General features: G+C 37.9%; 1 protein-coding gene across 1 annotated transcript; it reads right to left on the bottom strand.

Moving 5' to 3' along the window:
- Window positions 1-3,255: 3,255 nt before the first annotated feature.
- Ccnb2 (cyclin B2) lies at window positions 3,256-21,683 on the bottom strand. The gene is made up of 9 exons (XM_026384871.2): window positions 21,619-21,683; window positions 19,126-19,254; window positions 18,912-19,025; window positions 12,206-12,376; window positions 11,959-12,117; window positions 9,374-9,610; window positions 8,936-9,076; window positions 4,504-4,614; window positions 3,256-3,454 (listed from the first exon to the last, which is right to left on the bottom strand). The coding sequence occupies exons 1-9, from the start codon at window positions 21,640-21,642 to the stop codon at window positions 3,344-3,346; spliced, it is 1,197 nt and encodes a 398-aa protein (XP_026240656.1). The 5' UTR covers window positions 21,643-21,683; the 3' UTR covers window positions 3,256-3,343.
- Window positions 21,684-21,706: the final 23 nt, after the last annotated feature.

Raw genomic sequence — 21,706 nt, 5'->3', positions numbered from 1 at the left:
TCCGCCGAGAACTAAAAAATAAACATTAAAAAAAAAAAATAGAAAGTACCTTCACAGTCACAGACTCCCTGAAAGTAGAAGGAAGGTAGATAGATAGAACAAGAATTGGGACTGGACTTCCAATAGCCACTAGCACAGCACACAGGCTGTTTTCTTGCAGGCAGAAGTGCCAAGGTGGTCCTTCCTTGTTTTCCTTTGACTGGCATTTTAAATTTGTGTGTAACTGGGAACTCTCAGGCTCTAGGTAACAAAACAGGAACCAAGTTAATACCCTACACACCTGAAAAAAGGAACATACAAGGAGATGACAGATGCAGCCCTCATCACTGTAGCCATTGCCTAGGTTGAGGCTCAAAGCTCTTGACTGATTTTGCTTGAATAGGCAAATGGATTCACGTTTACACATGAAGATAGCTTAGATCCTGAAATGGAGAGACTGAAATTCTAGAAAGATTTATTAGAAAGAAAAGTTTGGAGAAAATTGGTTTATTCTTGAAGTTATTTCTACATATTTAGAAATTTAATATGGGGGATACTGGAAAGATCAGTGAGAGATAACCTTTCCCCTTTTTTTCCCTCCCTAATTAAAAAGTCTTCAGAAAAATGCTTTCTTTCCCTTTAGGGTCTTTAATTCATTAACAGGTTTCCTATTGTCTCTGATCTAGTCAGGCCTGCCATTTTGCTCACTGTCTAGTTCAGTAATTGGTTCAGGAATCTCTTACCCTGAGATCATATGGCCATCCATACCTCTCATCTGCAAACTGCCATCCTGTGTAAGTACAGGGTGTCCATGTGCACACACAACCCCAGGATACAACAGTATCAAACATCAGGTGGAGATGCATCAGATCCCTCCAACCAAAGGCCTAAAGTACCAAGAACCCAATGAGCAATGGCCACCCTTGGGTGGCCATGGTGTTCAAACTTCACAGTCTTTGGTCTAAGAACCCTCTTACATTTCTCAATATCATTAAGGACCCCAAAGAGTTAGGCTTTTGTTAGTTACAGCTATCAATATTTACCATATTAAAAATTAAAACTTGGGCTGGGGATGTGGCTCAAGCGGTAGTGCGCTCGCCTGGCATGCATGGGGCACTGGGTTCGATCCTCAGCACCACATAAAAATAAAATAAAGATGTTGTGTCCACTGAAAATTGAAAAATAAATATTAAAAAATTCTCTCAAAAAAAATTAAAAGAAAAAAAATTTGAACACACACACACACAAAAATCACTAGCCACAAGTAATGACATCACATTCTGTAGCCAGCCCATCTGCCCAAACCTGACTCTCTGCTATTACCAAGTCCAGCCTGTGTTAAAAGATGATGATGAGAGTCCTTTCCCTTTAAAAGGCCATTCCCTGGGAATTGTACACATCGTGTCCACTCACGTTCTACTAGTAAGTATGTAGTCATGTGGTCTCAACTGAAGTGGGGCTGAGAGATGAACACTGAGCTATGGAAGCCACTTACCCAGAGCACCAAAGTTATAGCCTTCTCATAGTCACCGCTCCTTCCAGGCAGAGATGCACACAAGAACAAATGAGAAACGTGGATGTGCATCAGTATGACTTACAAACTACTGAATGTCACAGAACACAGCTTAACATATAATCCACATACTTTCTCTCCATAACTCCATCCCAAACTCCTGCCCAGACCTTCCCTGAGTAACACTAGTCAGACCACCTGGCTGTGCCTCTAGGCACATGTTTCACTACCTCAACAAGGCTATCTATAAAACCCTCCAATTTCAATACATAAAGATACTCCACGCCTCTAAATGCTCAAAACTATAGTTAAAAGCATCCTAGTCAGGCAGCACTGGCCTGCTCAAGAAAGGGGAGCGAAACCATTCTCCCAGGCCAAGGGGATTCATCACAGCTGGGTCATAGGACCTGACCAACACTGCAGTTTTGTGTGGGGCAAAAGGAAGCTTTCACTGCACCCTAGGCTAGGGAAGTGTTGAGTTAAAAAAGTTTATTGTGAAGTTCAGAGCCTGTATGAATCTTCAAATTTTGCAATGTTTCCCAATTTTATTTGACTAACATATTTCTGTCAAAAACACCAATTTACATTTATGTACCACTTGAGGAAATTCACATTTATGATTTTTCTTTGTTTTTAGTAGTGGTTGGAGATTGAGGATTCATTCCCCCTTAAAAAACATTAAGCAGGGCATAGTGGTGCGTGCCTGTAACCCCAGTGACTCAGGAAGCTGAGGCAGGAGGATTATGGGTTCAAAGCCAGCCTCAGCAACTTAGCAAGGTTCTAAGCAACTCATTGAGACCCTGTCTGTAATAAAATGTAAAAACAGGCTAGGGATGTGCCTTGGTGATTAAGCGCACCCTGGGTTCAATTAAAAAAAAAATGTGCATATGTGTGCGTGTGTATAATTAAACACATATCCCCTGCCCAAAACAAAAACCCTCACGTTTAAACCATATGTTAGCTAAAGCAGCATAATAGGAAAATGCATTCCAAGTTTTAACTTTAACAGGACTCACTGACACATTTCCTTCCTCTACCTGTGGGCTCCCAGGACTCTGTATCCAACCATGCCTTTGAGAAAGAGATCCATTATGACTAGTGGGCCAGCTGTTCCTATGTAGGAATTAGAGAGCAATTGAGGAGTTTCCAGAAAGGAAATTATCATGCTAATCCCATTTTAAATTTTTTAATGAATCAATGTATTCATATCAAAGTTTAGAAGTGATTTAGTGTTTAGCAAAACCAAATTCAGGGGCCAGGGCTGTAGCTCAGTGGTAAGAGTGCTTGCCTAGCACATGTGAGGACCTGGATTCAATTCTCAGCACCACATGAAAATAAATAAATGGAATAAAGGTATTGTGGAAAAAAAATTCAGGGGCTTGGGGTTGTGACTCACTGGAAGAGCGCCTGCTTAGCATGTGTGAGGCACTGGGTTCAATCCTCAGCACCATATAAAGATAAATAAAGATAATAAAAACTGTGTCCATTTTTTAGTCTACAACTAAAAAATTAAATAAATAAAAACAAATTCAGTTCTTTCCATTTGAGTAAATAGTGTAGGAATTTCTTTCCCAAACCCATGAAGTCAATAATGTACATGCTATTCATAATGGCTCAAAAAAAAAAAAAAAAAAAAAGTCAAAGCAAGCATCCACTGATTTCTTCACTGTAGAATACACAAGTAAATACACACAAAATAGCTTAAGAAAAATCAATAGCTTTATTTTTCTTCAATATACGTTTAGAAAATTTGTGTGAGAAGAGGTTTCTTGAAATAGACCAGAGAACTATGTACAAAAATCAAGAGTTTCACACCAGTAACAAAAAGTGCATGGATGAAGGTGCAGCAGCCTAGGACCTCTCCATCAGAGGGGAGGCGAGGTCTTTGATGGTTTTGGAATTCAGCTGAGGGATTGTGCTGATCTTCAGGAGTTTGCTGCTGGCATACTTATTCTTGATGGCCTGTAGAAGTCATTTGTGATTAAGCACATGTCAGGACCCCAACTTCAGACCTCACTCCTAGCTTAATTCACAAGCATTGAAGGGCTAGAACTGTAATCTCCAGATTGTCTGATGATGTCCAATCACTGAAGCCAGCCAGAGCTGACCACTTCTTTCCATCCCTGGTCACACAGGTGATGGGTCAAGGAAGCAGCTCTCTCTCATGAGCTAACACTGGGATGGGAGGTATGAGCTCTTTATTGTGTCATCACAACTGGGCAATAATAATGAGTGGTATCTAGTGCTTAGCAAATCCCAGATAATACCTTCAGGACTAACAACACTTTACACTTCCAAACCATGCTAAGTCATGCTGAAATTTTGGCAGAAAGCCAGAAAGCAAATCAGATTGTGACGTCACTTGAGATTCTTCTATTGTACAAACACCTTGCAGTTTATCACCAGACTACTGGTTTGCACTGGTATTTAGTGTCACACAGGCACAGGACAACCCCAAAACTCCTTCCATTCCTCCTCATAGGTGGGCTACACAGACATATACCAGGCCCCCAGGAGGCTTCCTCTAGGGGCTTCTTGCCCTCTTGTTTCATCATGCCTACTCATCAAGTGCCTTTTAGTCACTGCTCCAAGAACCTGGAAACAAGGCCCTGAGTAATACTATCTGCTTACGTAAGACCTCCACATAGCCATTCAAGGTGGGCCCTTGCTCTCTCTTCCTGATCATAGGCCAACCAGCCTTCCCTGCTTGCTGCCTCCCCTAGCCAAGATGCTTGTACAAGGATGGAGTAAAAACATAATACTGATCAACTGACTAACTATACCTGGGGCCTACCTAGACAAGAATAGCCTATCTATCTTGTTTCAAAGAAAGTCTTCATCTAGGGTTTATCACTGGTTTCATCTCCTGCTATGCTAGAAAAAAATAAAGAATTTATGCTAAAATAAGATTCTCACATATGCCAATAATACATTTACATGAAAACATAAACACACACACACAAAATCCATAATCTGATGCTTTCCAGAACTTCAGAAACAAAAGTACTTACGATGAATTTAGTTAAGTTTTCATTTACTTTCACCACATTTTTGGCCATGTGCTGCATGACTTCCAGTACTTCATTCTCTGTGTATCCTGTGTAATACTGCTGTTTTAAGTTCTGAAACATAAGACAAACAAAAAGAATACGTGACTGAGGGGCTAGATTAATTCTGTCCCTTAGGAGATCACATCTTACACATACTGACATCACCTATATAAAAGCTGTGAAAGAAAATTCTTACCTTTCAAAACATTCATGGACTAATAATCACTTCATGGTACCAGCAGAGCTAAAATAGCCACAAAATGCAGGATGATTCTAGCCCTGAGACAGGACTAAATCATGATATTGAGGGACTCCTAATTAAATTGAATATGAAAGGCCTCAAATTATTATTAATTTTTTTTTAAAAAAAAAGACAGAGATAATTTTTTTAATATTTATTTTTTTTTAGTTTTCGGTGGACACAACATCTTTATTTTATTTTTATGTGATGCTGAGGATCGAACCCAGCACCCCATGCATGCCAGGCAAGCACACTACCTCTTGAGCCATATCCCCAGCCCCAAATTATTATTTTTTAAAGAGCCTGCACAGGTTAAAAAAAAAAAATGCAAAGTAAGCTTTCAATCTTACTTCTATCCCCTTACTGAAAGAGAAAAATGAAAGTGAAAAATAAAACCAAACAGAAAAGTGCCCCCTTAATCAGGCGTAGTGATGCCTGCCTGTAATCCCAGTGACTTGGGAGGCTTAGGTAGGAGGATCACAAGCTCAAGGCCAGCCTCAGCAACTTAGTGAGGCTATAAGCAATTTAGTGAGACCCTGTCTCAAATAAAAAAGGGCTGGGGATGTAGCTCAGTGGCTAAGTGTCCCTTGGTTCAATCCCCTACTGCCCAAAAAAGTGTCCCCTTTACAGTGTTTAGCACATCTCAAATATCCTTCCATCAAAATCCTACCCAGCAGTAGATGCTCTGTGCTTGAGAGTCCAGTCACACTGTTAGGCAGGGAAGAACTAAAACCACCAGGATTCTCTGCTGGGCCCAGTGTAGTTAAGCACTAGAGACAGAACTCAGAGAAGCCAACACATAGCCTTCCCAAGAAGAAAATTCAAGCAAAAGGATGACTGTTTGTTGATTGATAATAAGACTACCACATGTGAAGATGTACAAACTTTTTAATTTCAAATTCTGTTGTACAAATCTACATGCTTACCTAATTCCTTTTATATGCAGAGTATAACTGGCAAAATCAACCAAATAGTTTTGAGTGGGAAAAAAATGAGCAAGCGTAAACATGAAAATAATGCACAACTATTGGTATTTTGGATGAGCCATTTGAAAGTGAGTTGTAGACATCGTGACATATCACTTCAAAATGTTTCAGAAGCATCCCTTAAAAGAACATTTTTCTTACCTATCCAAAACAGCATTCTCACATAAAAACATTATCAACAATTCCATAACATCATCTAATTAATTTCTCCAAATACCTTTGGAGATATCTTTTATGGATTCTTTTTAGATCCAGAGTCCTATCAAGGCACATGCAGTACACTGGACTGTTGGATCTTTAGTCTTTTTAAATTTAAAAGAACCCTTACTTTCTTGGCTTGAAATAACTTTTTTTAAGTATCCAGGCAAGTTTTAGAATGTCTCACATTCTGGATTTGTCTGAGTGTTTCCTCATAACTGAATTCATGTCAAACCTCTTGGACATGAACACTAAATATGAGAGTGTGTACCTCTTGCTGCACCAGAAAAGCTAGTCCCAAAAAATGGTTAATGACAAACTTATTCACTAATATAAGGTATAACCATCAGACCCTCTATCAGAAAGGTTCATCTTTTTTCTTCAAAATTAGAAATATCTATGAGATGATTTTTTTGAGACCATGTAAATCATGTTTTCTATAATTAGTTTATCTAATGCTTTATGTACCCACTGATAATCCTTGCTTAAATCAATATTCCATTGGGGGTTAAAATATAGAGAAGTTTAAGCTGGGTGCAGTGGTATGTACCTGTAATCCTGGCTACTCAGGAGTCTAAGGCAGAAACCTTAGCCCAAGAGTTCAAGACATAGCGAGACCATCTCTCTCTCTCTCCACCTTGTCTTTTAAAAAACAAAACCTGTTAGCCATGGTGGTACAGGCTTGTAATCCCTGCTACTTGGGAGGCTAAGGCAGGGATCACAAGTTCAAGGCTTGCCTTGACAACTTAGTGAGAGATCCTATCTCAAAAAAATAAAGTGCTGTGGATGCAGCGCAGTGGTAGAGCACTTGCATTCCATATGCAAGGACCTGGAATCCCCAGAACTATAAGCATATAAATGAATGAATGAATGAATATTAAATGAAAAACCATTTAATATTCATTCATTAAACAAAAGCACACATAGCAGATTTCTAAGTCTAGCATTCTTCCTACTTTAATTCACTACTCTCCTGATCTTAAAAACAAACAAACAAAAAAAGAAAACACTAGGGATGTAAGTCAGTGGTAGAGCATTTGTGTAGCACTTGTGAGGCTCTAGGTTCAATCCCCACTACCAAAAAATAGATAAATAAAAGAAAGCTTCCTTTTTACTTTACTTGTTGTAATATTATGGACTCAGATTTTAGATGTTTTGTTTGCCTGTTTTTTTTTTTTTTTTTTTGCAGTACTGGAGATTAAAACTAGTACCTCACACATACTAGGCAAGTGCTCTATCACTGAACTACATTTCCTAGCCCTCAATATATATATATATATTTTTTTGATGTTCAAATTTAGTCAATTAGAGCCTTTTAAGCCAGTTTTTCCTGTCCTTTTGATGTCACCTCAATGGTCTTTAAGAACTTGCTTGCTCTCTTGGCACAAACTAGGCTGTGTCCTTCTCATGACACAGTCCTGAACTCAGCTATTGCTAACTTCTTGTGGGTAATAGTATTTAGTATCTGAAATGTGGGTACCAGATATACTCATTGTACTGAGTTGTCAGTTTCCTTTTTTTAATGAATTTACCATATTTCCAGATTTAACATTACACGATTTTTATTTTTATTTTATTATTTTTTAATTTTTATTTATTTTTAGTACCAGGGATTGAACTCAGGGGCACCTGACTATTCAGCAATATCCCCAGTCCTACTTTATATTTTATTTAGAGTCGTCTCACTGAGTTGCTCAGCACCTTTTGCTGAGGCTGACTTTGAACTCGTGATCCTCCTGCCTTAGCCTCTTTAGCTGCTGGGATTACAGGAGTGCGCCCCCAAGCCTGGCAGGAGATAAAATATTTTTAACAATTAAAAGCAAAAGTAAAAGAGGGTGGGCACAGTGGGACATGCCTGTAATCCCAGTGGCTCAGGAGGCTGAGGCAGGAGGACTACAAGTTCAAAGACAGCCTCAGCAAAAGTGAGGTGCTGAGCAACTCAGTAAGACCCTATCTCTAAATAAAATATAAAGTAGGGCCAGGGAAGTGGCTCAGTGATCGAGTACCCCTGAGTTCAATCCCTGACACCCCCAAAAGAGAAAAGTCAAATTTTACATTGTACTACACCAAAGTCAATAAATAGTTACAACCAAAAGTCCTCCCACTCTCAATCTTCTATCCTGTTCTCCTGGAACCCCATAGTATCTTTCTTTCTTGGTTTCTGGTTGATTCCTCTGAATCTTTTTTAAAATTAGCAAATATACAAATACTCAGGTACACACATTCTTTCTTGTGTAAAATGTGAACTGCTACCTGTAACAGTAGCAAAATAGCTCCAACATGCTGCTCTAGCAACTTCACCTGTATCCAGATAGACCTCAATGGTCAAGGCTTGGATCACATCTGATACACCTAGACAAAAGGCCTTATGGAACAGGAGGGGATGGCAGCCTTAGAAGGAGCTGGCTTCCATCTCCCACTCCTTATCTCCCCTGGGAAACTGTTATGAGATATTCCTCATCACCTCCTATGTTCTGATGATGCTTTCTGCTCTGCTACTATAAAATTGCTGAGTGGTAGTCTAAAATTGGTGCCTCCATGAGAGTATCCCTCAACTCACACTGCAGTCATTGGCTCCTTTTGTTTCCTTGTCATCCTGTTTTGTTGTGAGAGAAGGACTGGGGAGCTGGCATCTTTGTCTACTCATCTGAATCCAAAAGTGGTTAATTCTGTCTTCACTAGCTGAACTGGTAGGCCTGGCCCTTGCTTAGTCTGGTGTGCCTGACAACTTGCCAAAATACCCAAGAAATCTTACATAGCAGTCCTGTGGCCTTCCTCAACGTTACAACTCTGATACATTTGTATATCATGGCATAGTCAGCAGTCTCTGAATTGTTCCATGCAGCTTTCTTTTAGGCCTTTGGACTTTCAACAAATGCCTCAATGATAGAATTGTGAAAATGCTATGGTGTTTCATATCATGAAGTCCTAAAATAAAGACTAATTTCTTCCTGAATCTACCACTTACCCATTTTCCTTGGCCTAGAACCTTCTGAGACAAGCAGGAAGCAGCTGCAGCTACCTTAGAAGGGTGATAATGCACCATGTCATAATCAATGAGAGTCAGCTCCATCAAATATTTGGCTAATGTGTGCTGTTCAACATCAACCTATGAAAGAATAGCCAGGGACAGGAAGAATTACAGTTATTACTATCTTGCAAAATTCTGGGTGAAGACCTAGAAATTCAAATTTACTTATCTCACATCTTTCTCAAGACTCACTCTATTCCACAATGTTACAAATACAGAGCCTAAAGACTTTTCTCAGAAGAATTAACATAATAAGCATAAAGACTTATCTAAAGGAAGTTTCCTATATATTCATAACATTCCCTTAATTAGATCAATGTTTCTGGATAAGACAAAAAAAAAAAAATCATCTCCTATAAAGTTGGAGGCACTTACTTCCCCAGCTTTTGATGCTCGCCTTAAAAAGTGAAGTGGCAAGGGTCGACCCAACTCAAACTTCAGTTCTTTCAAAATTAGAGTTTCCATTTCTCGGATTTGAGAACTGGTATAAGCATTATCTGTGATGTAGACAAAGTCTTCTATATTTGGAGAAAACATCTCCTCATACTTGGAAGCCAAGAGCAGAGCTGTAATCCCAACCAACTGAAGTTTCTTACGAGAGACTGGCTGAACCTAATTGAAAACAAGTGTCAGAAGTTACATTAACAAGAGGTTTGGAACTCTGGGTGGGAGAAGGTGAAAAGAAACCAAGTCCTGGAGAAGTAAGCACCTGTTGTTTCTGCTCATGACCTTCTTGAGGACACAGGAGACCTGTATGTTAGTAGGAACCACCAGTGAGCTTGGTCAATCTGTTCTTGAGTACTGACTATGTACCAAGCACAATGCTTAAAATTCTAACATAACATCTCATCCAATCCACATGAAAATCCTAGAAAGTACTTGCTTTTATCCTCAATTACAATCACAAATAGATGACCTGAGAAGAGATTCAGATACTAGCTCAAGATCACTCAATTGCTGAAAAGGGGAAGAATCTAAGCCTGATGAATAAGGTGCTCATCACTCTTCCTCCCACACTGTCCTGACTTAAGTGTCTGCAGCAGCCTTGACCTGGGCTCAGCATGGTCTAAACTGAGATATAAATAAAAAAATAAAAAGAGAGGGGGGGGGGAGGGAGGGAGGGAGAGGGAGAGAATTTAATGGGTGGCTCAAATATTTCCTTAATCCTCATCAAAACCATGCCCATTGTTCAGCTTAAAAAATATTCAACAATGTTTTAGTTATGAAAAATCTCAATCTATAGTATAAGGTTTCCTTTAATTTCCCTTCTTCCTTCTTCTTCTTCTAACTGGGACTTTGCTTTAACTCTCATTATTCAAAATCTACCTAAAATATTACTGTGTTTTCTGGTCCAATAAGAATTTTATAGTGAGAATAACGGAATCTATGTTTAGTTAGAATTTTGCAGTATTCTCAGGGCCATTATTATAAACATAATTATTACTACATTGTTTGGACAGAATTGATACTGGTCCTAAACCCATATCATGAATGCTGACTTTAAATAAACAAATCTTTATCATGGGGCTATTTGGTAGATAACACACTAGCAGTTAATATCTGGCACCTCGTCTCACCATTCAGTGTCTGTGCATTAAACATTGATAGGTATTTTGAAAATCATCTTTGCTTCTCAGCTTATTTTTTATTTCCTCTTTATGTCTCACATTCTCAGTCCACTCCACACACACTTTTTTTTTTTTTTTTATTATTTTGTTTTTTAAATTCTGCTTTGTCCCTGTTATTTCTATGGTGATTCAATGCCACAGCTAACTGAAACTTTTAAGATTCTCTAGCCAAACTCCTCATGCCTCAGATGAGGAAACACTAAATAGCACCAAGCTTCGGAAATGGTGCATGAAGGTCTGGAAAACCAATATAGAAGACCAGTGATTTCAGATAAATTTCTACACCACTATATTCCCTTTGATAAATGACTGACTACTAAGGAATGGGCTAAGCATCCCTAATCTACAAAATATGAAAACCTGAAATGCTCCAAAATTTAAGACTTTTTGAGTGCTGGTATGACACAAGTACAACATTCCACACCTAACGTTCTGTGTGACAAGTTACAGTCAAAACACATATACACTAAAAAATACTGTATAAAACTACCTCAGGCTGAGCTCAGGTTGTGGCTCTGTGGTAAGAGCGCTCACCTGGCACATGCAAGGCCCTGGCTTCTAACCTCAGCAACACATAAAAATAAATCAATAAAATAAGGTATTATGTCTAACTACAATTAATTATGTATGTATGTGTATATATATATATGTGTGTGTGTGTATGTATGTGTGTGTGTGTGTGAGTGTGAGTGTGAGTGTGTATATATATCTCCATCCTCAGGCTATGTGTAAAAGGTATACATGAAACAAACAACTTTGGGTTTAGATTTGGGCCCTATTTCTAAGATATTTCTTATTTATTTGCTTATGGTACTGGGGATTGAACCCATGGGCACTTTGCCACTAAGCTACATCCCAGTCCTTTTATTTTGACACAGGATCTTGCTAAATTGCTAAACTTGGCCTAGAACTTGAGCTTCTTCTGCCTCAGCCTCCCAAACTGCTGGAATTACAGGTGTATGCCACTATACCCAGCCCATTTCCAAATTATTTTAGTGTGTATGTGCAAATATTAAAAAAAAAAAAAAAAGTGTTTGTGTGTCTGTATAAAGTTTCTCAAACACTTAGAATAAGGAAGACTCAACCTGTATGCTATGGAGTCCTAAAAAGAACTCAGGCACAACTAATAAAATTGCCCAGAGCTGGTTGGCATCACCAAAGATTTGATACATTTGGACTACTTTCCATTTTAGCACTTGAAGTTTTTTTGGCTTCCCTATTAATTTGACTTTTGGCCTTTTCTTCAGAGGAACCCCAACTTAGCTTTCTATCCCAGAAGCTTAAATACACTGTTCAATAAGTCTTGGGCACTAGTCCCTGAAGTAGACTGACCTGTAAAAATCGATCCATGACAGCAATGCACATGTACAGAGTTTCCTGCAGAAGCCTAAACTTGGAGTGGACTTGAACCAGCCAGTCCACCAGGATGGCACGCATACGTCCATTTATATCTCTTCCATCCAAGAAATGTGGGTTTATGGATTGCAAAACCTGTTGGTGAAATTTAAAAGTTTAAAAAATTGACTTCATTTATAAATTCCACATTGCTTATAGAACCCAAACACAAAGGCCTACCCACCTCAAGCTGTCTTAGATACTGGTAGATATCTTTAACATAGTCACTGCAGAGCTGAGGGTTCTCCCAATCCTCATTATCAATGTCCTCAATTTTGCAGAGCAAGGCATCAGAAAAAGCTTGGCAGAGGTTCTCTTCCTTCATGGAGACATCCTCAGGTGTGGGAGAAGGACCCTACAACAACAAATTTAAAAGCATATTATTGTAGCTCAGTGGTAGAGCACTTGCCTCACTTGTGTGAGGCACTGGGTTTGATCTTAAGCACCACTTAAAAAAACAAATAAAATAAAGGTATTGTGTCTACAATTAAAAAAATTTTTTTAAAGCACATTACTGTTTTTCTGTTTTTTTCTTATAGAATATATAATCTACTATATTATACCTATAAGTTATGTATAATATTTTCTATCTCTGCTAGAATGTAAACTCTATATGCTTACATTTATTTAGTTAGCTTTGTCCACTGAAGTATCTCAAATACCTATTTTAGCACTCATACATAGTAGGCACTCAATAAATAAAAGAAACTTGACCTCCTGGGGTCAGAGATTACTGGTGCTGATCATTCACTTTAGCAGTATCCTCTTCCACAAGCATGTTTTCTTCAACTAATTTGCTCTAAACTGAGAAACTGGCAAATAAAAAGCAGAAAAGCATGCCTATGAATCATAAAACAGAAAATAGAATAGGAAAAGTAAGTAAAGACTGAGCAAGTAAATGGACCAGTATTTTATTTTCTTATGCTGACTGGGTGATTGTTATAAAAATTACACAAATTAAAAATTTATAAAGTCAAAACAAGTATTTAGCAATGAAGTATAAAGAAACCATTACTTTTAAAAAGAATAAGAGGTACTTGCAAAGTAAAGCCTAGCAGAATTTTTAGTCTACAAAAGAGTATATTTTAAAGTAAAAAAAAATATATATAAAAGAAGGAACCCATATAATAAAACAGATAAGCAATTTTAATTTACATTGAAATTCAATCATAATTTCTAGTCTTAGAGGAGGATCCAATAAGGGAAAAAACAGTTCAAACCATGCCCTTCCCTCTTAAATCAAAGATCTTAAACTGGGAAGGGTCAAGTGAACAGAGAAGGCAGGAATGCATGCCATTTATTCAAGCATTTGCAATCCTCAAGGATCTGGAATGAATGAGAGGGCTGCATGAAGAACCAGGGCGTGTAAGATCTGAAGGAAAATAGCTAGGCAAAAAAAAAAAAAAAAAAAATCAATTATAAAGTGCCCAAGGAAACAAAGAAAATAAAGGTGGAACTGGGAACTGATTTGGGAAGTGGGAGAAAAGCATGTAAGGTGTGAGAAGATGAGCTGGAAAGGAAAAAAAACCTTGCCAAGGAGCTTAGCTTTTATCCAAAGGAAAAGTGAGACCATGAAAAGGTCAACAGTGACTGGAAAAATATGTGCATTTTAATAAATACACATAGTTCCAGTTTCAGGTTAGCTTTTCCAAGTTTGAGCATTATTACACTTTTCCCATGAAGGCAGCCAGTAGTGGGAGATCTGGATGAAGGAGTCAGAGGTTAGCATCATGAGCTTCATGTGCTGTCTTAACAGCTTAGCACATTTATCTGTTTCCTACTTAGAAGCCTGAGTTTAACCAGGTCCAAACACTACCAGGATAAGACAAGATACTTGCTCTGGCTCTTAATTTTAAATTGCTTGAAAGGAAGCCAATATAATTTAATTTAATTCTTCTAAGAATTTACATGTCTGTATAGGTCATCTGAGTCTGATAGACTGACTGTGCAATCCTCTATCCAGTGTGTCTGCATGCATATAATCAAAACTGAATCAGTTAATTCACTATCAAGACTTTTAAATAAGCCACACATGGAAAGACAAGTACCTCATGATCTCACTCACATGTGAGATCTAAAAATGCTGATCTCATAAGAGTTAAGATTAGAATGATGGTCAGAGGTTGGGGGAGAGAAGGATGAGGACAGCTTGGTCAATGAATTAGAGAGAAGTGAGAAGTTCTGGTGTGCTACTCTGCACAGTGGAATGACAATCGATAATGATACTGCATTATACCTTTAAATACACGACAAGAAAGAATTTTTAATGTTTTTACCATAAATACATGATAAAACATTTAAGGAAATTAATCTGATTTGAATATTATACAATGTATACAGGTTTTTAAATGATATATATAGGTCCCAACTAATAAGCACAATTTGTATGTATCAGTTAAAAAATAAAATTGTGAAAAAAGAAACTGTATGTACCATATAGTCATGCTACATCTTCCCTAAAAGTAGTTATCAGAAACCATAATGATGTAAAGTCTGGCTTAACTGGAAAAGCTTCTATTGTCAGAATAAGAAGCTGGTAGAGGTAAGTGAGGGCCACTCAAGTTCCAGTACCAACATCAACTGAGATGGACCTGTTGACAGGATTGGTTAATTTAACATGCAAATACACAAGTATATTCTTGTAAGTTTTGATTAAACAGTTCCTTTACTGAATTTATGATAATTCAATTAAGTACACAGGGGAAAGACTGTAAGAACTATTGATTCTGGTCAGACAGTCCATGATTGGTAGCAACATAGGCACACACAATTGTAGAAAGGCAAAATCGGTAACTTCATTATTTTCAGAAATGCAACGGATTTGAAATTGGGGAATAGTAACAATGAACTCAACTTTTATTAAACATGTTCTATATACATCTGAATTGTTTTTGCTATTTTACAGCAGTTTCAAATGTAACTAAAAGAAAAAGCTGGGAATAGTGGTTCACACTTGTAATCCCAGCCACTAGGGAGGCAAAGGCAGGAGGTCCACAAGTTTGAGGCCAGTCTTAGCAAATCAGAAAGACCCTGTGTAAGGTAATAATAAAAAAGGGGGAACAGAGGGGTAGTAGTTAAGTGATAGAGTGCCCTCAGTTCAATCCCTAGTACCACAAAAAATAAATATAAAAATCACTCTTTAAAAAAAAAAAAGATGCGAATAGTTGTGCTTATCCCTTTCACATGTAGTTTTTGTGTTAGGGAAAATTAGGCCATAAAACATTCTTAAACTTGAAAAATGACTATAACTGACAGTGAATCATCTGAATTTCTAGCTGTTTACTCCCCAGTATATCTCCTAAACTTGGATCTAGCCTCTGTGATAGCATCTACCCTTTTACTTCTAGACCCCCCAACTTGACTGGAAGCTACATGGGAGCTAAGACGATGATTTATACAACTTGTTTGTTTGCCCAGAGCCCAGCAAACAAGGTACTGGTATTAGTCCTTCTCCTTCTTTTCATACTACTCAGTGTTTACCAAGGTCTCATCAATCAGCAAAACACAGTTTTCTCCAAAAATTACAGAAATAACTTCTGTTAATGATTGGAATTTTAGTCTCAGGGCCCTTTGTGATTCAGTTGTCTCACCTGCTACAAAGCAAGAAGTCTGCCTTCCAGGTTTGCAGAAAGGAAAAAATAGCAATCAGGTTACACTTTTGAGAACATCTGCTTTCAGGGACACATGGTTTATGTTATAAGCTTTCTAGGAAAGTTGCTAGAAACTCATGCTCAACTGGCATTTGCACAACTCCAGGGATTGGCTATAAAGGAATAGTGATGACTCTGCAAAGAGAGCAGGTGAAAAAGCAAAAGCTATAGACAGGCAAGTAGAAGGACTCACTTGCCAGAAGGTGGGGAACTCCACATAAATTGTGGACTTAGTGGTCCCTTCACTGTTTCTAAGACAAATTATTTGAATTGGAAAGAACTGTTGTTCATTAATCCCTGATAACTTCTATTACCAGAACATCCAGGTATATCTTTTAACCACAGAAGTGACTTTCATATGAAATAAGCTCTAGTCCATAAAGGTTTATCTAAAACATGTCATCCCCAATATTGTCAGGAAGTTTAAGATAAAGGAACCTCCCAGGCACTGTGGTACATGCTTATAATCCCAGTGGCTACGGAGATTGAGACAGGAGTATGAGTTCAAAGCCAGCCACAGCAACTCAGCAAGACCCCATTTCTAAATAAAATACAAAAAGGGCTGAGGATATGGCTCAATGGTTGAGCGCCCCTGGGTTCAATCCCTGGTACCAAAAAAAAAAAAAAAAAAAAGGATAAAGTAGCCAGTCAAGGAGATATAGAATAAAGAGACCTGAGAAGATGAAGTTGTAAAAGTCACAGGAAGAAACAATTTTTCCTTTCTTTCTTCTTTCAAAAATAAAAATTTATTTATTCGGTACTAGGGATTGAACTCAGGGCCTTATGCATGCTAAGCACCAGCTCTACCACTGAACTATACCCCAAGCCCTGGTATAGCTGGCCTTTTTTGTTGTTGTCAAATATATCTTTTTTTTTGTTTATTTATTTATATGCGGTGCTGAAAAAAATCGAACCCAGTGCCTCACACATGCTAGGCAAGCACTTTACCACTGAGTTACAACTTTGGTCCATAGTGGGCCTTTTATAATTCACCTTTCTTCTTCTCTGATTTGAATAATTATGTACCTATGTAACTATTTTAAGGCAATAGTTTAAGGAAAATAAAAATCTTAAGCCCAATACTTAAAAGGAACTCCCATAAATATTTCATATATAAATGCACACTTTAAAAAAGCAAGTCTGCTTTGTATTGTACATATTGTTATAATCTGATTTTCCCACTTGATGTTACAAGCATTTTGACATCTAAATGCTTTACTAAAACATGATATTTGTAATACTTCATTAAATACTTCATTTAACTGATTTCCTAATAGAGGATACTTCTCTATCAGGTAAGAGATATTTATTCATTACAGCACTACTTAAAATCCCTCTAGACATTTTCTTGGGACATACTGTAAAAACAGACTTACTGGATATATAGAATAACCATCTGAAATATACTGCCAAATCATTCTTCTGCATTCAAAAAGTCACCCATGTAAAATGCTATCTCATATAAACAGCACTTTTTCCAACCATGGCCCCTAGATAAAAACCCAGAAACCTTCAAGGAAAGGCCTCCTAAAGGAAGGTCAATCTTGAATATTTGCTCTGAGCTCTAGTTCTCAATTTGAAGCCTTTATCTCTTGTCTAAAGGCTTCTTCTTTTTCCAACCATGGCCCCAGGTAGATGCTGGCAAGTCTGTCTCTCCTTCAGATACTGCAGGCACATTTCCAACTGCATTTCAAGGCAGATATCCCTCTGTTGAGGTTCTAATTCTTTTCAAAATAATTTATCTAAAGTATTCTTTCTCCATACTAAATGATATCCTTGAAGTCCTAACACATCTGACGTTTCCTAGAACTTTCATAGATACCAGGATGCAGGCAGGTATTTAGAGGAAACCCAGACTAGTTCAAGATGCATACCAACTTCTTGCTTGGACAATTGTTAATACCTCCCAACACTGCTTCCATCACTTCTCTCCTCCTCAAAACTTTTCAGAGACCTCACTACCTAATAAGATAAAATCTAAATTTTGATGATTTCAAATTCAATTGCAACCTTCTTCTGCTTCCTCAAACAACCTTCCTGACTCAATTTAAACCTGCGGACTCCTTGAACAAAAGACATGACTACAGACCAATTTTCACTTTGGTGCCTTGATTTTTGTTGCTGCCTTGGTTCCCCAAAACATGCTGTTTACTATCAGCTTTTCTGTATTCTTAAAAATCAACTAAGAGCCAAGAACAGGGACACATGCTTATAACCCCAGCTACACAGGAGGATGAGCAGGAGGATCACAATTTGGAGGCCAACTTGGGTAACACTGCAAGGCTTCATCTTAGAAGGGGGGTAAAAATCTACACTAAAGGATGAAGTTACCTCTGACCACTTCATTGCTTAGTGTTCTCTCCCACCTTTAGGTGCTCCTTCTTAAAGACAATAAAAAGGGCTACCCCAGTCATTTGACATTCATTCAGGCATATATTTCCCAAAGTTATCTAGTATCACATATGCCCATTCTAGATAAATCTCCTGAAAATAAGAGGTCTCTTTAGCAGTCTTAATACTATTCGATACGTACAGTAAGTGTTTACTATAGATATTTGTCAAATATATCCAATGTTTAATATTGAAAAGTCTCAAACATACAATAATATGTATTTTCTGAACTGGAAATAGTGAAGTAGTTTTTGTTATACTTCAGCACCTATGATGGTGCCTATAAATGCATAAGTAATCTATAAATGAAAGTGTACATAAACTTGAATGTGGTGAAAGGAGAGCAGGTTGATAGATCCGTTAGCATTGTGGATGATTGAACTAATTAGTCATAGAGAATATAATTTATCAACATAGAATTTCAGTATTCCCTTGCTCTTACATGAATTTGGGTCTCAGAACCGTGGGCCTCCGATTGTGAGCCAGGTCCTCCTCCTTTTCTTTTTTTTTTTAATTGTAGATGGACACAATACCTTTATTTTATTTATTTATGTGGTGCTAAAGATCAAACCCAGTGCTCCACACATGTGAGGCAAGTGCTCTACCACTGAGCCACAATCCCACCCCTACAAGATCATTCTTTTAGGGAATTATTTTAATAAAATCCACCAAATTTCACTAAGACCACTAGATATATTTGGGTATTAAAGTAATAAACATTATTCAAGATCATAATATTAAATTGGGATACCAAGGCAGAGATCTACCTGTGAATGTTCTTCAAAAATTGCAGTCTAACTTAGACTAGGCTACTCCACTAAGTGTGTTTGTAAATTCAGAACTTCCTACCTTTGGAGCCAACATTTCCATCTGTACTGGTTTCACAGAAGCAGTGGGTTTCAGTTGTTTGTTGACATTTGTTGCTTTGGTGGGCTGAACTGATACTTTGGTGTTTTGAGTTTTCTACAAGGAAAATACAGGATAGAGCAAGACAGTTACATGTTGTCCCTCAGGTCTATACAAAATCAGCCTCTAATGCACATTTTTGCCTTATGGTTGTTACCTTCACTACTTGTGCTGCTCTGGTTGTAACTCTATTTCCAATTTCTTCTAAAACCCCACGCCTGATAGTCACATGACTCTTGGCTTTAGGATTAACTCCTATGTCAATATTCTCCAAATCAGTGGACAACTAAAAAAAAGAAAAAAAGTTAATCAGGCATTAAAATGATTGAAAATATTTAACTAATATCAGATATTCAATTTTAGAATTGCTCTGGGAAAGGTGAATATGCTGGGATCCATTTGCAAAAGGGAAAAGGTACATGTTAGGAAGCCTAAATATGCTATTTGAGATTAATAACATCACTCTAAATTAGGCACCATCATTATACATCTTTTTTTTTTTTTTTTTTTTTTTGAAAAGCAAGTTTATTTAAGCTACATCAGTCCAGAGGGGCTAACAAAATCTCTGGACCCCAGGTCTGGAAATTCTTTTGAGATTTATACTCAGTGGGTGGTTACACAACAGGGTGGTTAACATAACAATAGTTACTTTTTGTTCCACATACATCTCATTTATAATAGAGATCCTTCACTAACCTCGAAAAAACTATTTTGAGTATTCAAGTGGGTCTGTAAGAGAACTTCAAAGCTTCACAAATAAAATTATTATTTCTCATGTAGCATCCATGTCACATGCTAGAGATCCCTGTAGATTAAAAACCTATATTTATTTAGTTAAAATTCTTCCTTTACAGAGATGAATAATAAGTGCATTCAAGATGAATTATTAAAAGCTGTAACATCAGTATTTAATAGTAGTTCCGGCTGTTTAAAATCCCAATGCTTAAATCCTAACCTTTAATTAGTATACCATTCTAGAAATAAGAAATGTTTCTGTAGAAATGATCTCTTAGAAATACAGCTATGCTGGGCACAGTGGCACATGCCTGTAATCCCAGTGGCTCAGGAGGCTGTGGCAGGAGGATTGTGAGTTCGAAGCCAGCCTCAGCAAAATCAAGGTGCTAAGCAACTCAGTGAAACCCTGTCTCTAAACAAAATACAAAATAGGACTGGGGATGTAGCTCAGCAGTCCTGTGTCCCTGAATTTAATCCCCAGTACAAAAAAAAAGAAGAAGAAATATAGCTTTCAAAAATATGGTGGTCATAAAGTAGATTTTCTCTTATATTAAGGATATTTAAAATGGAAATAGTTTCCTTGGGTATAACACTTTTAGCTCTCAAATTCTCAGCTTAGGGGCTGGGGTTATGGCTCAGCGGTAGAGTGCTCCCCTAGCATGTGCGAGGCCCTGGGTTTGATCCTCAGCACCACATAAAAATCAATAAATAAAGGGATAAAAAATTATTTTTAAAATTGGGAAAATTTTAAAAAATTATCAGCTTAACCAGCTTTATTCAGAACATACTTAGAAACAAAATTTGCTAGGAAAAGCAGTTCATACCACTTTTATTGTAAAAATGATAAATATTTCATGAGGAGAAAAAAAAAAAAAAAAAACCCTGAGAGTTGGAAATCCTATAGGTTTGAGTGGACCTACCAGGGTAGACAGAAAGGCCAGGGAAAACAATAGCCCTTCCTGAGCAGAAAGAACCTGATTATAAGTTTATAGGATAAAGTAGACCCCCCCACAAAAAAAATTATTGGTTCAGTTTTTCCAGCATCGATTGACAATTTAAAAAAGTGTTTTAAAATTTAATGCTCGTGGATTGAAGCCCGGTAATGTGACTAAGTTTAAATTCATCTGGAAGGGAAAACTGGCAGCTTTTAACTAGAGCCTTGTAGCCAGGAGGATGGAACTCAGCTGTGTCAGGTCCCTCTAGTTTTCAGCAAAGCAAAAGTAAATCCAGGTACAATTCAAGCCCACAGGAGCAATATTAAACACTAATAATACTTTGATTTGTGCAAATATAAATAAATGATTTGGACTCTTTCAGTATGTAATACTGGTTCAAATTATATGAGAAATTTCTACACTTAAGAAATTATTGTTTTAAGAGGACAAAACCATACATCAGTGAAATGGGAAATTCATACAAAGCAAAAGGTGAAAAATCTGAAAAACAGTCATGGCATAACCCTTGACCAACTATGGAATTTCTTCCAGTTCTCCCCACCCCCACCAAAGACTAGCCTTAGTTGGCAAAGCGTTTTGAGAAAAGGGGAAGGAAATCCCAAGAACTTGTATTTAGACATCTCTCTAACAACAAAGACCACTCGCTGAGTAACAGGCCCAATAATGGGGAGGTTCCCCTGACAGATGGCACCTCCCAGGAGCTTTCCTACACCTCCTCCACCAAGGAGGAAGCGGAAACCAGAAAGCTTAATTGAGACCGAGAGGCCCTCCAGAAAGGACCTGCTATATGGACAGGAACGCCAGGGGTTCCGTGAGCCCCGGAGAAAGGAAATGCAGCCCCAGTTGGAATGAAGAAGCAAGAAACAGAAGAGGGAAGCGAGAGGCGGATGGAAGAGGAGGGATGGGGGCTGCAAGTCACAAGCTGCAGTCCCTGTTGAGAGGTGACCGGGCACACTCACCGTCGGGCGTCGGAGCAGCGCCATGAGGGAAGAGAAAGACAAGTGTGCCAGCCCGGCCCAGGGAGGGACACGGACGGAAGCAGAATGG

This window comes from Urocitellus parryii, chromosome 6, assembly GCF_045843805.1.
Source record: "Urocitellus parryii isolate mUroPar1 chromosome 6, mUroPar1.hap1, whole genome shotgun sequence".
NCBI classification, from domain to species: domain Eukaryota; kingdom Metazoa; phylum Chordata; class Mammalia; order Rodentia; family Sciuridae; genus Urocitellus; species Urocitellus parryii.
Note: the sequence above shows the minus strand (reverse complement) of the source record. Positions and strands in the feature narration are given on the sequence as shown.